This window comes from Sapajus apella, unplaced genomic scaffold (assembly GCF_009761245.1).
Source record: "Sapajus apella isolate SASKATOON/1434 unplaced genomic scaffold, GSC_monkey_1.0 scaffold26, whole genome shotgun sequence".
Taxonomy (NCBI): Eukaryota; Metazoa; Chordata; class Mammalia; order Primates; family Cebidae; genus Sapajus; species Sapajus apella.
The window spans coordinates 12,386,301-12,404,834 of record NW_022436966.1 but is presented as its reverse complement, the minus strand read 5'-3'; the positions used below and the strand labels follow the sequence as shown (position 1 = coordinate 12,404,834).

At 39.1% G+C, this 18,534-nt stretch overlaps 1 protein-coding gene across 5 annotated transcripts in view; it reads right to left on the bottom strand.

Annotated features, from left to right (window-relative positions):
• Positions 1-18,534, bottom strand: part of PUS10 (pseudouridine synthase 10) — a 63,528-nt gene that overhangs the window by 12,414 nt on the left and 32,580 nt on the right. For 2 of the 5 annotated variants that reach the window (XM_032292045.1, XM_032292043.1), the window contains 9 exons: positions 15,968-16,029; positions 15,594-15,639; positions 13,388-13,452; positions 12,047-12,132; positions 10,966-11,091; positions 3,961-4,017; positions 3,027-3,103; positions 2,878-2,933; positions 1,604-1,721 (listed from right to left, as the gene is read on the bottom strand). In XM_032292045.1, coding sequence (XP_032147936.1) covers positions 1,604-1,721; positions 2,878-2,933; positions 3,027-3,103; positions 3,961-4,017; positions 10,966-11,091; positions 12,047-12,132; positions 13,388-13,452; positions 15,594-15,639; positions 15,968-16,029 — 693 coding nt within the window. Of the gene's footprint in view, positions 1-1,603; positions 1,722-2,877; positions 2,934-3,026; positions 3,104-3,960; positions 4,018-10,965; positions 11,092-12,046; positions 12,133-13,387; positions 13,453-15,593; positions 15,640-15,967; positions 16,030-18,045; positions 18,401-18,534 lie in introns of those variants that run through there. The other 3 variants (XM_032292042.1, XM_032292044.1, XM_032292041.1) reach the window with 3 other exon arrangements.

The window sequence follows — 18,534 nt, the reverse complement described above, 5'->3', positions numbered from 1 at the left end:
TTGTTCTTTTTGCAGCTAACTGGTTCATATTCTTTGTCTGTTTTTATTTGTTGTGTGTTCATATTTTTCATGATAATATAAATCCTATTTATAGTATCTTTTGACATACAATTTGTTTTCTACATAATCCTCTATATGTGTATACATATACATATATGTGTTTGTATGTTCATAAATCAGCAGTCCCCAACCGTTCTGGCAGCAGGGACCAGTTCTGGGAAGACAATTTTTCCATGAACTGGGGGAGGAGGGTATGGTTTGGGGATGATTTGAGCACATTACATTATTGTGCAGTTTATTTCTATTATTATTACATTGTAATATATAATGAAATAATTTTACAACTTACCATAATGTAGATTCAGTGGGAGCCCTGAGCTTGTTTTCCTATAACTAGAGGGTCCAATCTGGGGGTGATGGGAAACAGTCACAGATCATCAGGCAGCAGATTCTCATAAGAAGCGTGCAACCTAGATCCCTCACATGTGTGGTTTCCAGTAGGGTTTGCGCCTTTATAAGAATCTAACACCACGCTGATCTGACAGGAGACCAAGCTTAGGTGGTAATGTGAGTGACGGGAGCAGCTGTAAACAGAGATGAAGCTTTGCTCTCTCACCCGCCACTCATTTTCTGCTCTGTGGCTGGACTCCTAACAGGCCATGGACTGGTACCACCAGGGGGTTGGGAACCCCTGCCTTAAATCACAACATATAATCCTCTATAGATGCTATACCTTGTTTATTTTTTTTCCCTTAGCACTTACCAGAAACATTTTCCTGTGTGAATAAATATTTATCTACCACATAATTTTCAATGGCTGAATAGTGGTAGCCCATTATACAGATAAGCCATTAATATTAAACCAGTTCCTTCTAGTAGGTCATCTAGATTGTTGTAAAATATTGCCTATTTAAACAATGTGGGAACTATGTGTATCTCTGTGCCCATGTATGCTCATTCCTTGCATTTGAAGGTAAACTATTTTTATAAGAAGAAGTTGGGGCAAGTGGGAAGAAATATGCAAACAAATAGGCAGACACTCTACCATGACATGCTCAGGTATAGGAAAACTTCACATGTGCCAAAATGCATGTGCTTTACATATATTATCATGTGTTTTATTCATGTACTTAATCTCACCATCAGTTCTATTAGATAAGTGCTATTTTATATTTGACAAATGACCAAAGATAATAATAGCATTGCCAAGTGTTTTCTATGTGCCAAGTACTGTTCTAAGTGCTTTATCTAATTAAACTCATTTAATTATTTTAACTAATTTTATAGATGAAGAAAGTGAAGCAGAAAGAGGTTAAGTAACTTGTCCAAAGTCACACAGCTAAGAAATGCAGATCCAGGATTTGCACCCAGGCAATCTGTCTTCAGAGTGGGGCTCTTCACCACTGGCCACACTGCCTCTCCAGCGGGTTAGATGAACTGCACAGTCCTTCAGCTAGTCAGTGGCAGAGCCAGGCTTAGAATCCAGGTCTTGCAGACCCCAAAGCCCATGCCATGTGACTTGCTAGTAATAAACTAGAAGACAATGGGGTCTTTGATACCCAACAGAAAGATGAAATAAAAAGAATAAGCACATTTAAACTACCTTTATGTCATTCAGGAATTCAATGTCTTTCTTCTGTATCACTTTATTTGTCCATATTAAGGCACTGTAGGTCTTTGTCTTTTCTTCTTCACCTTCTTTCATATGTCCTATTGCCTCTCTAAACAAAAACAATTTGTAAAAGTTTGTCCGAATATATAAAATACAAACAAGTCTTGCCCTAAGTTAACCTTTCTTTAAAAATAGTTCCAATGAGATATAACTTACATATAATTTCCCAGTTTCAACTGCACAATTCAATGGTTTTTAGTATGTTTTCAGAGTTGTGCAGCTATGGTTAACAATCTAGTTTTAGAATACTTTCATCACCCTGAAAAAGAAACTTTGTACCCATTAGTGTCACTTCCCATTATTATTTTCCTCCAGCCCCAGACAACCAAACTGACTTTTCATCTCTATAGATTTACGTATTCTGAACATTTCATATAATGAAATCATACAGTATGCGGTGCTTGGTGTCTGGCTTCTTTCATTTCATAATGTTTTCAAGGTTCATCCATGTTGCCCCATGTGTCAGTACTTCATTCCTTTTTATTACCAAATAATATTCCATTGTATGGATATATCACATTTTGTTTATTCATAGACACTTGGATAGTTTCTACTTCTTTGCTATTGTGAATAATGCTACTATGAATATTCATGTACAAGTCTTTGTGTAGATGTATGTTTTCATTTCTCTTATATATGCAATATCTAGAAGTGGTTATGATTTGCATTTCCCCAATGACTAGTAATGTTGAGCATTTTTTCTTTTTTTTTTTTTTTTTTTTTTTTTTTGAGGCGGGGTTTTGCTTTTTTTACCCAGGCTGGAGTGCAATGGTGCGATCTCGGCTCACTGCAACCTCCGCCTCCTGGGTTCAGGCAATTTTCCTGCCTCAGCCTCCTGAGCAGCTGGGATTACAGGCACGTGCCACCATGCCCAGCTAATTTTTTGTATTTTCAGTAGAGACAGGGTTTCACCATGTTGACCAGGATGGTCTCGATCTCTTGACCTTGTGATCCACCCGCCTCGGCCTCCCAAAGTGCTGGGATTACAGGCTTGAGCCACCGCGCCCGGCTGTTGAGCATTTTTTCCTGTGTTAATTGGCTATTCCTATATCCTCCCTGGAGAAATGTCTACTTGATCATTTCCCCATTTTTAATTGGGTTGTTAAGAGTTCTTTATACATTCTGGGTACAATTCCCTTGTCTAGATATATGACCTGGAACTGAAATATCTCTTTTGAAATAATCTCCAGTGAGCCTACACTTACCTTGTGACAAGCTGCAAGTCACGTACTTGGATTTTGTTAGATGAGTTATTAATTTTCTGTAGTAGCAGAAAAAGAAAAACAATTAGCAAGTCTAGCTCAGTTACAGAGTTGCAGAAACATGACGATTTCCATGTCATGAAGTGGTTTACCTGCTGAAGTTCCTTAATTTCTTGTGAAGTGAAATGTACTCTATGAGGATTCACCAGCTCAATTGCAAAGGGCCTTCCTGGCAGCACACACCCCGTCATGAAACAGAAACGTGTTGATGGAGTTAACATTTGGGCTAATGCAAGAGGGTTAGGAGGTGTGAAAATGGATTGAGCTCTAGAAGACTGAAAGTTTAGTGACATGACTACATCTGAGGGAGGGAAGAATGTGTGAGAAGAATCAACGGGCTTTTTGTTGGGGCAGAGGGGCTACTAGACCCCAGCACAGGCAGTATGTGAGAATGACTGCTTTCCCAAAGGTCCATGAACAAGCCTGTGTTAATTACAAAATGCAGTTCGGATAACCACTAATTAACTTGGTTACACTAATGCAAAGTTGTCACATGCAGGAATGCCCTGTTGAAATCCATTTAGTGATCCACTAGTAAAAGGGAAAAGCTTTGGTTCCATGAGAGGAAGGAACTATAAATCTCAGATAGTTCAGGATTAAATGTCATCCTCTTTCTGGTAATATAATAGGGTAAAATGAGAGACATGAAGGTTAAGACAGCAGAATCACTTTTCAAATAGAGATGTACATTTTGAAAACTGTACTGGTCCTCCTGAAATGTTATTAAATGAAACAATTAATAAACTTTTGAAAAAAAAAAGCAAGCACCTTTTTGTTAATGTACATATAAGTCCCTTATAACTACAGGTATGCAATCAGGATGGCCTCCGAAGAAATGATTCCTGTTAAGGTGTATTTCATATAATTCATAAAGGGATCTCTATAATCCACAAAGCTTCCTCCCTTGGAGAAGCTCTGGGCCTTGCTCACTTTGGTTTTCACTGAGTGACTATGCTAAGCCTGCTGTCTATAAAGTATGATAATCAGAAAGTTAGTTCTCATCAGGTGATGCTGTTGCCGTCTTACCATTTCCTAATGTTCTCACATCTACATCTTCTCTTCCAGAGGATGAAAAATTAAAACCTTTGAAAAGCAGATAAAGAAAAAAAATTAGAGACATAACAGCCCTAAGATATTCATTCCCAACCTTTGGTAGAAACCCAATTGAAGGTCTTCAACAATCTATAGGAGAATCTCAAGGAAGAGTCATCATCCCACCTCTAATGTCAATCTCTACTAAAGATAGTAATGCTAATAGTAAACACCATTTATTGAGCACTTATTATATGCCAGGCATTGGACTAAAAACATATATATATATATATATATATTTTTTTTTTTTTTTTTTTTTTTTTTTAGAAATGAGGTCTTACTCTGTCACCTAGGCTAGAGTATAGCGGCATGATCATGGCCCACTGCAGCCTCAGACTCCTGGACCTAAGCAACCCTCTTGCCTCAGCCTCCCAAGTAGCTAGGACTACAAGTGCACACCAACACACCTAGCCAGTTTTTAAATTTTTGTAGAGATGAGGTCTTGCTTTGTCACCCAGGCTGCTCTTTAACTCCTGAACTCAAGCTATTCTACTCCCTTGGCCTATCAAAGCACCGGGATTACAGGTGTCAGCCACCACACCTGGGCCATGTACTATTTAATCCTTATTATAAGCTTATAAAGTAGGTATAAAAGAATGCCAGGCTTCAGAAAGTTAGGTAATGTTCCCAAGGTCACACAAGTAAATGGCAGAGCTAGGTGTTTCTGATGTTAACATCAGAACTTAACTACCATCCCATGGGAAAGCCGAGGCAGAGCGCTGTTTGGAAGAACCCACCACCACCCTGGCCATAAACTTATGGTGAAAACTCTATCATCTTTCTTTCTTTCCTTAGAACAAAGCAAAAACATTTAAGAATTAAACTCCATGAAAGAAAAAGGAGGGAAAAAAAAGGTTTGACTCTAAAAAGCAAATTCATTATATATGTCATCAAACCTAAGTTGGAACCATGATAAAACCCAGTGTGTGCTCTAAGATAAATAGATCATCACAGACTAAAAGCTGCAAATATTGGAAAGGGAAAATGGTTTTTTAAAAAAAGGCAAAGGGCTTACTCAACAACTTTTTTAGATATAGAACTAGGCCAAGCGGGAAGTAGGAGTCTGTGAACCACTAAGTCCCAAAGAACCCTCCATTTACACTACAGTGTGTTTACACTACAGTGTCAAGTTACTAATAAATCCATAGCAACATCAGTATCTTCTAGTCAGAGTTAACAGACTCAAGCCGTAGCACTAGCAACAGACGATGGCCATTGCTCAGTGGTGAATTCAAAAACAGCCTCTGGGAAGCTGAAGATGCAGACTCCTTGGGGCTATGATTCATCTTATACCTGCCCACCCCCATCTTCCAGTCAACCCTGTCAGGAAAACAGGGGGTCCACAGTGACTGAACAAGAACCTGTGACTGGTAGGGGTGAAGGGAATGAACAGGCCTCAAATAGTTAAGTCTACTAGTAACTGAAGCAGCAGAAATCTCAAATTCATAAGTCGGCCATAAAACTTCCCACAAATTCCAGCTCATCAGTAAGAAAGAGGTGCAGAAAACAAGGTCCTTGAGAAGGCCACCAAAGCATTTGATCCAGACCAAAGAAGAAGGCATATTTATTGATCTTTTAGAAAAAATGTTTCAAACCTGAAAATTAAGGAAACATCTTTGGACCCCAGAGTGAGAGAAACTTTGGGAGGCAAACCTGAAAACTTCTTAGTGTGCAATTATGAATAGCAGCTGACAAAAAAGGAAAAGAAGCCACTGCCTTAAGTACTAGAAAATATATGCTTAAAACTTAGTTGAGTTTTTTAAACTCACATTATGCCTTGTCTCATCCCCCTAAAAAAAAAAAAAAAAAAAAAAAAAATCAAGGGCAAGAATGACCAGGAACTATAAGTGGTTCAGCTAATCTGCAGTGGTCCTTGTACCTGGGGCGGACAGACAATGGGACTGAAAGATGGGCAGAGGCCAGACAATGAAGGCCCCAGAATATCCAGGTTAGTGGTTTGGACTTCATCTTGTAGCTAGTCATTGACCAGTTTTTAGCAGGGAACTAGCTGATGAGGAAAATATTTATTCAATAAGTGAATTAATATATTAGGATAAAATTTCTCAGACATACAGATTTTTAAGAGCATGTCAAAATTTATTACTCATTAGGGAGTTAACAAGTAGATAATAAGACATGCCAGTCTGAAGTGACTGAGAAAGAAGTTGGTATATCCCACATAGGGGAAGGGATGTTTATATAGGTAGCTACACTGCTCCATGTAATACTGGCTTAGTTTATAGAACTTTAAAATGTAGGGGTACCACAGTTAGAACCATCTTCCCAGAGTTGTCAGATGAGAACCACTAATCAATAATAATAAGTAATACATCTGAGAAGCACAGGTTCAGCAAATTTATGTTATTAATCAGAGATTTCAAACAACAAGAGTTTATCCCCTGACAGGGAGCCAGTGAGCATTGAGGCCTAAAGGTCTGCTTTTTCTCCCCGGGCTCTCAATAAATTATGTCAGCACACATTTACAGCTGTCAAGCATACAATATGCTCTTTTCAGTTTGGGGATAATTTACTCCACTCAAATGGAAAATGACAACAAACCATCTTCATTAAAGATTGTAAGGGGGAAAACACAACTGTTTCAGGCCAAGTCCAGCAGCCCTAGAGATAACAGGGGCTTCCCTGGGGCCCAAATAGAACTGAAACTTTCTTGAATCTTCTTAAAGAAAAGGAGTAAAGTGGCATAAGGGAAATGGCTATGCTTTAGTCAGGAGGAGGCTGAGGCAGCCATCCAGTGTAGCATGACTCAGCCTGGTTAGAGCACAGGCCCACAACTCCATACATTATGCAACTGTGCCACATGAGGTGTATTAGGTGATCACTCACGTGAGCTAGTGCCTGGCTTGGAGCCACTATCGTCTGTAAAAGGTATAACTACCCTGCTGACCCTGTACATACCACACTCACCGAGGCTTGCGCCCAGAGAGAATATAAATCCATATTGAAACTCCCTACAATTCTTCCAGTGTTCTTTCGGCTGCCAGCCACTCATCCACCCACGGCCCTTGGTCCTCAGCTTGGGCTAGAACCCAACACTTGGTGTGACACTTGATGTAGCCAGCAGGATACTGAGATTTAGAAGTGACAACACCCCTCTTCCCTGAGATTGGGGTGATGCAGCTGAAATCACCTTCTAGCAGCCAAGCAGGCCATTCAGCAGGCACAAGCCCTTTGGATTCACATGCTCCAACTGCATTGTGAACTGGGCCCACACCTGTGCTGAGGTGATCAATATTTTCAAATGTTGGATCTGTACTGCCCTTCCGGCAGCAGCTCAGATGGCTTGGCCTGGCACATACATCCTGTGTCTGCAGAGAACTGGACATGGTTGGAGACCTGGGGTCCCATGGCTGACGCCTGGAACACAATGCACAAGCTTTGGACAAAGGATGCTGCAAGACCCACAGCACACTCACCTCCTGGCTGGCCCGTAGCATTTATGATGGGTGGAGCTGGCTAGTGGGGGAACATGTAGTACCCCCAGCCCAGGCACTGTGGTGCATAGAGCAACACTGGGGTAATACCAGTGTGGAATGGGTACCCATCACAGCCCGTGTAAACATAACACAATGTTGTACCTTTATCCTGGATAATCAGCAGAACATAACAGCAGCCCTGCAAGGGGTCTCACAGGAGATTAAGGTAGTCAAGGACACCCTCAGCCTAGAGAAATGGCTGCGCTTTTAGTCAGGAGTAGACCGAGGTGGCCTTCCAGCACAGCATGACTCAGTGGGTTTAGTGAGCAGGTGCGCAACCCCACACATTATGTAACCACACCACGTGAGGCACATTAGGTGATCATTCATGTGAACTTGTGCTTGGCTCAGAGCTACTATTGTCTGTAAAAGGTATAACTACCCTGCTGATGCTATACATATACAGCTTGCACCTGGGCTTGTGCCCAGAGAGAGAGAATAGAGCCATGTCCAAAACTCTCTCTGATTCCTTGAGTGTTCTTTCAGCTGCCTGCCACTCATTCACCCACTCCAGCTTGGGCTAGAACCTGACACTTGGTGTGAGAGGTGGCCCCAGAAAGAATCCAAATGAAACTTTTTGTGCTAAAGCTTTATTTTCAGCCCTTCATAACTTGCATAAGCCTTATGTGATAATCCATTTGTAAATACCAAATTAACTGGGCAAAAGCTCATGGCAATAACCTAGGGTGTTTACTGCTAAGATTTTGGAAAATATTAGGGTGCTGGGATACTTTTTTTTTCTGTTCAGTAAACAATTCTTAAAGACCCTTTAAAAAGGGCCACCTACGTGATAGGCAACAAATTATAAGAGGGATATAGTTTGATGTATTTCTCTTTCCTCCTTCCAAGTGAGGGAGCTGGAAGGGTCAGCCATATCTCATCTAGACCATGTGTTTGTCATTATCAAAGCATGCTTATGTTGTATTTTACCGAGTGTAGAAAGTTATCACAAGACAAAAGTATGCCAGATTGCAGGGTCATTTATTATGCCGGCGACCACAGAGGACTCACGTCTCTCCAACCTGTGGTGGCAACAGGAGGGTGCCACGATTTTTTATACCCGAAAAACCACCTTGGGAGTGGGGGTGAGGGGCGGGGATGGGGATGAAAAGGCTTCAGACATTCCGAGGGCTAGTGGATTCTGTAAATTACCTCCTGGGCAGAGATGAGGGTGGGGGTCTCCGGACATTCCAAGGGCCAGGGGACTTTTGTCATTCCGTTTGTTACTTAAGTGGTTTACAGAAGTCAAGATATACATTTGTTTACACATTATCTGGTTAAGGTGGAAATCACAGACCTTAGTTACTTATTACAAGCCACAGGAGCCAGGATGGAACTAGCTTGGGCTGCTTAGTCTGGCAATTGCCGGTAAGCAAAGGCTAGCAATTCTGGCAGTTACTGATAAGAAAAGGTAAGCAACTTTACATAGTTTTGAAGAACAAACTGGCAGTTCTATTTACAGAGGCCAAGGACAGTACTTATTGTGAGGAGAATGGGGCAGCCATTTCAACTTATCTAAAAACAGTTTTGCATTTTATAAAATAGTTTTGCTCTGGTTCTGGCTCTAGGCCAGCACAATATCACACTTATCTTAAGGTCTTTCAGAGACAAGGATGAATTTCTAGCTGGTTTGTCAAAAAAAAGGTTTTCTGGCTGAGCGTGGTGGCTCACGCCTGTAATCTCAGCACTTTGGGAGGCCAAGGTGGATGGATTGCTTGAGCTCAGGAGTTTGAGACTAGCCTTGGCAACATGGCAAAACTCTATCTCCACAAAAAATACAAAAAAATTAACCAGGCATGGTGGCACATGCCTGTAGTTCCAGCTACTTGGGAGGCTGAGGACAGGAAGATTGAGCCCAGGAGATCAAGGCTTCAGTGAGCCATGATCACGCTACTGCCTTATAGCCTGGTCAACAAAGTAAGACTTTGTCTCAAAAAAAAAAAAAAAAAAAAGTTTTCTAATTATGCTAGGAGTCTCATTCCAAAGAGTAACATCATTCATGCCCTGCAGTTTTTCCTGATGTGTAACACAACTTCCTGTGATTAAAATCACAGGACTTTATGCTGCCTTTGACCTGACAGGCCTGTTGAGACAAGGAAAACATAAACGTGATGGGACCGACTCATCTCACAAACCTAGGCTCGTTAATACCTAAATTCAAAAACAATACAGCCACTATTCAGTCTTTGTAAAATGGTTCCTGTTGATTTACTTTCTCTAGGCCTGAACTTTATTCCAGGACATTTCATAGGTTAAGACAGAAGCCAAACATTTGCAGTGATTACTCTTGAAGAAGCACTGGATGTTGAAGATGTGTTTTAATTTCCTCATATTCCCCCAGAGAGGCCAAGGCTGAGGTATACCAGGGTCAGGGCTTAGGTGCATTCGTTTAAAGTAGTTTCAGTTGTTTTGTGTTTCCCCAGGAGAGAAAAGTCATTTTATTTATTAATTCATTATTTTTTTAGGCAGAGTCTCACTCTTTCACCCAGGCCGGAGTGCAGTGGTACGATCTCGGCTCACTGCAACCTCTGCCTCCTGGGTTCAAGCGATTCGTGCCTCAGCCTCCCGAGTAGTCTCTGAGACTATAGGTGCACGCCACCATGCCCTGGCTAATTTTCATATTTTTAGTAGATATATATGGTCTCACCATGTTGCCCGGGCTGGTCTTGAATTCCTGGCTGCAAGTGATCCACCCGCCTCGGCCTCCCAAAGTGCTGGGATTGCAGGCACGTGCCACTGCGCCTGGCAGAGCAGTCATCTTGAGAGAGGACAGGCAGATATTCTCAAATGCCTTGGCTGAAATCCAGCCCAGACCAACAGCACCCAGGACATGATGATCCCTGTTCACAGGAAGCCTATGGCCAAGAGGCCCAGATTTGGTAGTGATGAACAAAATACAGAAATCTTTCCTGCCATCCCCAAGATATCTATTCATGAATGTCAGTGTATTAAATATATGGCCAGGTGCAGTGACTCATGCCTGTTATCCAAACACTTTGGGAAGCCCAGGCAGGAGGATCACTTGAGCCCAGGAGTTCGAGACCGGCCTGGGCAATGTAGTGAGACCCCTCCCAACTCTAAAAATATATTGAAACATAACCGAGCATGGTGGTGCATACCTGTGGTCCCAGCTACTCAGGAGACTGAAATGAGAGGACTGCTTGAGCCTGGGAGGTTGAGGGTGCACTCCAGTCTGGGTGACAGGGTGAGACCCTCTCTCTCTCAAAAAAAAAAAAAACACAATAAAATATGAAGATTAGATCAGGTGGGGTGGCTCATGCCTATAATCCCAGGACTTTGGGAAGCCAAGGCAGGCAAATTCGTTTGAGCCCAGGAGGTCAAAGCTGCAGTGAGCTGTGATCGTGCTACTGCACTCTAGCCTGATTGATGCAGCAAGCCCCTATCTCAAAAAAAAGAAATAAAGTATGAAGATTGTAACACTTACTCTCTGCTTTGAATACTGTCAATAGATGATCTGAAATTAATTCTTCCACTGAAGATTCCAGCTTCCTTTCTCCATCAATTATCCAAGGAGTTTGTGGTAGATTCCTGGAGTATTTATTATATCTCCCTGAGAAATAAAGAATCATATAGCCTGGATGGAATGGAGTGATTAACATAATGCGATAAAAAGGGAAGCAACAACTATTTAAGGAGTAAATAAATAAGAGCCCATATCCTAAGGGCTAAGATATAAAACAAGGCCTATCCTTTACCTAACTAAAATCCAATTTAGAGACCTGGCACATAGACATGTAGATAATTAAACAGCAAGGTTTAAAGTAACAATAGAACAGATGGGTAAATATATGACATGAATGGTGCATCAAATGAATTTGAAAGGAATACTCAATATATTTAATTTCATTGGCTGACTGAACAAGTTATATAATCTTATGAATGCACCAAGGATTAAAAAAACACACACACACAAGCAAACTTGCTTTTATGCCTGATGAATAAAGCTATAGCAAGGCAGGTAGCTTTCATTGCCCTAAGATAGGATGTTATAGTCAAGGCTGAAGAGCAATTTCACTTCAGCTATTGCTATAAAACAGTTGTAACTTTCAGACAAAACTTTGTCTGCCAGATTACCTTTTGGGAAAGTCAATGAACAATTTCTTTCTAGTGGAAGCCAAGTGTTTAGTTATTTTGGAGATAATAAATTGTTTTTTCAAGTTTGCTTTTATGTTATAAAATAACCTCTGTCCTGCTATTTTTCTGCAAACCAGTTTTGGGTCTCCGCATCCACCCATATTTCTGTTTGGCTATCTCTGATGAAAACTATTAAAACCTGGGAAGTGCCATTTTTCTTTGGCATGGCATTTAAAATTACTGATCTCCTGAGTGATTCTTTAGAATGCCCACAAAACCTCAAATAAGCTTGGCTATCAATGCTACTTCTCAAGAGAGTAAACTTACTAGAATCTAATAACAACAAGAATAAACTAGAACAGGAGTCAGTTGAGTTATCAGAAAAGAGAGTACGTTCACAGTGTATGTATATTCTAGACTAAATATTTTACCAGCCACAAAAACAGCACCATGAGCACATTCAATTTCAAGAACAGTGCATGTAGCCTTTGGTGAGTTTGGAGGACAAGGAAACTGCCTGAAAAACAAAATAAATATTATAGCTATTTTCCAGACATAATATTGAATCACAAAACTTAGATGAATCAGCATTGTCTGAGACACGCACAGAGCCCAAGTCTCCCGCTAACTTTTAGTTTCGGAACAATATAGGTCTTGCAGGCCTGTGGAATACCACTTTTAACATATGAGAGTGGCAGTAAGTACATAAGGGCTCTGCTGCTACCTTTCACCCTCAGGAGGCATTATCCTCCTAGGCAAAAACCGCAAGTACTTTTGCACCAACCTAATGCTTTCCAACAGCCTCAAGATTTGAGGGAAAAATCCATACATAAGAAGAGGAAGCCCCTTCAGGCTCATTTAACCATTTTGCTGTCCATGGTCACCTGCAGTTTACTGCTGACTCTACCCTCCTTATCACATCATTGTTTAAAATGTATTGAAGGATCTTCTGGAAAGAAAACTACAGTAATATTTTATTTAATAAAATGAATGTACTGAGAATTAAAATGTAGGGTTTATTGCATTTATTTTATTTTAGCATATTTTAACAAGTGAGGAAACTCATGAGCCTTCCTCTGCCCCTTCTGGAGATGAACGATACTAGGAAATACAGGACTAAGGTTGGGCTAGAATGTCAAGAAATCTGGCTCCAGATCCACTCTCTTACTAGCTTAGGCGAGTCAACTCCCTCTTTGGATACCAATACCCTCTTCAAAATAAAGAAGTTAGACTTGATTCGGCTGGGGGTGATGGCTCACACCTGTAATCCCAGCACTTTGGGAGGCTGAAGCAGGTGGATCACCTGAGGTCAGGAGTTCAAGACCAGCCTGGTCAACATGGCAAAACCCCGTCTCTACTAAAAATACAAAAAATTAGCCAGTGAGTGGTAGCACACACCTATAATGGCAGCTACTTGGGAGGCTGAAGCAGGAGAATCACTAGAACCCAGGAGGTGGAGGTTGCAGTGAGCCGAGATTGCTCCACTGCACTCCAGCCTGAGCAACAAAAGTAAAATTCCATCTCAAAAACATAAATAAATAAATTTTAAAAAGTTAGAGTTGATTCATAAATTCAAGCCTGAATTTGACAAACATTTACTGAACACCACTACATGCCAGGTACTGCACCAGGGGCTGGAGAGAAAACAGTGACTAAGACACAGTCCTGGCCCCTGAATACGCCATCTTGTTTCAGGGTAATCCAGCTTATTTCTAACATTCCCTTTATTCTAAAATTTCATCATGCTTCATTGTTTCTATACTTCTACTTACTTAAGGAAATCCTCTTCTTTTATCTTATTCAATGCTTTCATAACTGCCATTCTAGTGAATACAGACTATATAGGGTAAAATGAGAAGAAAAGACATTTTACTATCCAGACAAGAAAATGTCAGAGGTAAAACACAGAGCATGGTTGGAGAAATTATATCATTTCATATAACAGGGAGAAATGCTTAAGCATTTCAAGAAAACAAATAAAACTTAAGCATTCATGTCAGCTCTGCAACTGGCATACCTCTGCAGCCTTCTCTTCAATCTGGTCTATGTCTATAATAACAGGTAGATCTAGCAGAGCAGGTCTCCTTCACTACACTGTCCCACTTCCCTCAAATTATGGTATAATTCAAATACAAAAAATGATGACACTGTAGGAAATGTGATTTAATTTCTTTTCCCCCTTGACCTCAAGAGGAATTTAGATTGATTCAGCTACCTTTTCTTTCCTACGTCCCTTCAGAGGCTACGGTATGTAATTTAGGAGTTGGCTGCCAGAGTAAGCGGTAAAGCAGAGCCAACCTGCCTGCCCCGGCATCTAGCAACTCACTAGCAATCACCAGCCACAAAGTAAGCAAATCCACTGTACTGAACAGAAGGGTGTCTACAACAAATGTTCCACTTGGGTTTTTTAAGATAAGAAAAGCCAAACTGTACAGTAGACATACTAGAACTAATTAGCACATATATACATGGCTTACTATGATAAATCACAATTATTTCTTCCGTTATGAGAAACTGCATTTGACTGAAAAGGATTACAATGTAGGCAGCTCAACAGTTTATCACCAGTCAAAGGAATGATTTTTTTCAAAACCATATTCTAGGGAACACTATGGCATTCTATAAGATACCATAGGGTTACAGCTGAAAATTTCGTGCCTAATTGATAAGATATGAAATCTTAGACCTGTAAAAAAATCTCAAAAGGTCATTCAATTTGCTCCCAGCCACGAGGCAAGAAAATTATACTTGAGACTCTACAACTCCCACTGGCCAAATGGTGTGGTGTCTATGATGCTTTAATAAAAATCTCCTTATCCTATTACTTGATGCCTATTATTATATTTCCTCAAGGGTAAATAAAATAAAACTAGATCTTCAATATAGATACATCTTACAGGTTATCTGGACAGAGCTTCCCAACAGGCATGGCAAAGCAGTGGACTATGGTTGTGCCAAGATGTTGATTTCTTTAGTTCACAAGGGCTGTTGAACAGGGCCTCATACAGTGGAAACCCCAGGCCTGGTGCTGCCAATCTGAAGCAACTCCATCTGTTAACCTCAGGGTGCTGAACAAACATGGTAATGTTCTAGATGTACCATGACATGAGAAAAGTAGGGAGCTCCTGCTTTAGGCTCAGTCTGCATTTCTAATTATTTCTGCACAGGGCATTCGGCAAATGTTACAATCTTTTTCCCCCAGTTCTAAAAGACCCAGCAATTAGTCAAAGCAAGAGGCAAAACCAGCAGATGTATATGTGACAATGAACTTATGTTCTTTTTAACAATCACAACAACAAAATGAATGTCAGTGAAACTTTAGGAATGCCTGAGTCTGTGTATGAAACCACCTATGAAACTGGGGCATGAAAGATTACCAATATTGCACCATATCATTCTATCCTGACATGATACGAGCTAAAAGTATATGTTAACCAATTTGATCATTAACATGAAGATCAGCTAACATTAAGATGATAAAGAAGAGTTTTAATAAAATGCCCTTTTTGCAAATGTAGCCCGAAAGAGGCCATGTTAATTCAGGACTGTCCTAAACAAAATAACTTACTTTGGATTATATATTCTAAACATCAGTTTCTACAAAATGGATGTTAGCTGAAAGTTTGTAATGCTGCTGATACTTAACATGGATTTTCCCAGATGATGTAATTTGGGGGATTAAAATCTAAACATCGAATTTAATGAGTAATAATAACATCACTGAAACACTTGTTCTAAATTTAACCTTGTCAGGGAACAATCTAGACACTGACACAAACATGAGGATGTTTGTGTGCTAGCCAGAGGTGAATGTTGAAAAAGTTGAAAAAAAATTAATGTAGCAAATGGAAATATTTAGACTGATTCTTAGTATAACAGAGTTGCTATGTTTCTAATAAATATCCTTTTTGTTGGAAATTTGAATATTCAGCTCAGACAAAACTCACTCAAGAGTAAGAAATGGGAACCCTTCCTTACCTGTTTGTTTTTGGCTGGCTTAAAACAATCTGGGCATTTCGCAGCTCTAAAATAAAATTCAAGTTCATATAAAAGGTTATTGAGTTTATTTTGGGGTGGATATAATTCAAATATATTTTATACAAAATGGCTGCTAAACTCAGGTCATCAGGAGCAGACAAAATGAGTCCCTGTATGAACTACATTGGTTTGCCCAGGAACCTATGTTTGAGGGCACATTTTACTTTATTTTTTTTGAGGGCACATTTTAAACCTACTAAGATATAACAAGTTCTAAAATGCTTATTAGGAAGAGAAGCAATACTATTTTCATGAAAGCCAAACAGCATTAACAATTTTACACGATTGACATTGTTGTTTACATGGCAACTTACAGGAAGTGGCAATCCTCAACTGTTTCTGGGTGAGCAAAGACCACACTCACTTCAAACAAGCTCTAAAAATTATAAAGACAGTTTAAAAATGAGCAAAAGGAAACTAACATCTAACAACTTATGAATGGAAATAGAAATTAACTCTCAAAGATTGGTTCAGAAAAGAATGACCAGAAAACCTGGAAATACTACTGCTCTCAAATCAACTTGTTCATAGGGCAGCTGTAAAGGAAATCGTTTTTTGTTTTTTGTTTTTAACTTCTAAAACTCAGTCGTTAGTGATCCTACCAAAAAAGTTTTAAAATAAATTTGTATACTTTTTGGATAAATGTGTAAATTAGGTCTAAAGGTGAATGACAATTTACAGAATTGAAAATAAATAATAAAGGAAAGAAATGAAGAATTATTCTGCCAATACTAAGATTTGAATTATTAGCAAGGCAAAAAACATACTATTCCCATTCCTAAAAACTGTATGAAGCTTCTTTTTAAAGTGCTCAAACATCTTAAAGGATTTGAGTTTTAAAAGCAGATCTTAATTTTTTTGTTTTGTTACAAAAATGATACACATAAATTATAAAATCATCAAATACCGAAATGGTTTTCCAATCCCATTCCACTGAAGTAAAATCATTAACAATTTGGTGTTTCTTTCCAGGCATTTTTGTGAATATAAATGTATATGTGTTATTTTTTAAGACATGCTTTTAGAAAATTGCTTTGTTTAATATCATGGAAATCTTTTCAATTCTCAGGACTGTAAGACATTTCAGCTGTAGAACATTTTTTGTAACAAAAAATGCTACAATGAATATCCTTGTACACCAAAAGAAGCATGATTTTATACTTTTACCTCCATGGAGAATATACAAAATTCCATATGGGTGGAGGGGGGAAGCTAAAAATGTTATACTATGTTACAATTTTGTCTTTATATTTACTGAGTTCATTGGATAGTCAGTAGATCACTTAGCTACTATAGAATCACAATAATGAATAACTTGTTTTTGGCTCATTATTCTAATCTATACAATAATTAAAATGAACAACGCATTCCTTTTATTCAGGAAAATTAACTCAACCAGAATCTACTAGATTATTGCATCTTTTGTTTTCTATTTTCTGTTCTCACTGATATAACATGTAAAATTATTTGTGCTTCAAAACTGAAATTTGAGGTAAAAATATTTTGCATTAATGACTTCCCTAATTTCCAAAGTACTTTCATTACCTCATTTCCTCTTCATACTGTGAAGTAGCTTTATTCTCTATTCTCTCAATATTCAATTTATAGAACAGAGCATATTCTTACAAAAGGATATATTATTGCATAATTCAGAATGGTTTTGAAAAAATTATTTAGCTTTAGAAGATAGTTTTGTGATTTTATTTGAATAGGGGTGTATCTGATATCCAGGGAATTTCCTTCGAGCAAAATAATGAAGCAATGAGGCCATAATATTAAAATCTAATTTAAGAATGACCTTCCTGTTTTCACATCTGAAAGCCTGTTGAGTCTTCCCTGAAATTCAACCCACTTCAGAGACTGAAGTAAGGTCTGCTCTGGAAAAGAGGAATGTTCTGGTTTCAAAGGCAGCTACTGCCTAAAAGTAAACAGGGGGATTTGAGATACCAACAAGGTAGGATTGAGCTCATACTCACTGTAGTTGAATAGGTTCTACCCATGCATTTGAAAATAAGATTAGCCACAGATAAACCAAAATTAAATACTCCAGAGTTGACTCTATATTTTCTTGCAGTTATTTATATACTGCTTTGTAACAAGTCTATTCCTCCAATTGAACTATAAATACATTAAAGGCAAATACTCATTTCTAACCTTTTAAGGTCAATTAGGACACCTTTGTGTCTTAGGTCACAAAGAAGTCTTGGGGAAAAAAAAAGATATGCTTTGACTTCAATTTAAGACTATTAGAATTTAACATTTTAAAAGCTTAAAAATCCTTCACTGGATTATTTAAAAAGAAGGTCCTTTTGGCTAACGAAAACCCTACCATATAATGAAGTAAAACTAGTAAAATCAGAGAATAAAATTAGCAATGCTGTTGACCCAATACCTTTCCATCAATGGGAACACCCAATTCCTCTGAAAACAGGGGGTGAGTTATCCATTTGTAGGCTTCTTTTAGCTGAACTATATCATCTCTTCCCAGCGACAGACTCTGCTTTCTGAATAACATAAAAATTAATTCACTGACATGAAAAACTTTACTTTTTCTATTAAAGGCAAGAATTTATGCAATTATTTTTAAAATACTGATTGAGTGCCTAGCATGTACCAGGCACTATTCTACACATTAAATAGAAAGCAGAGAACAAAACAGACAAAAATTCCTCACTTTGTGAACCTTATACTCTACCGGAATCATGGAACTACTTTTTTTTTTTTTTTTTTTTTTAGACGGAGTTTCACTCATGTTACCCAGGCTGGAGTGCAATGGCGCGATCTCGGCTCACCGCAACCTCCGCCTCCTGGGTTCAGGCAATTCTCCTGCCTCAGTCTCCTGAGTAGCTGGGATTACAGGCACGTGCCACCATGCCCAGCT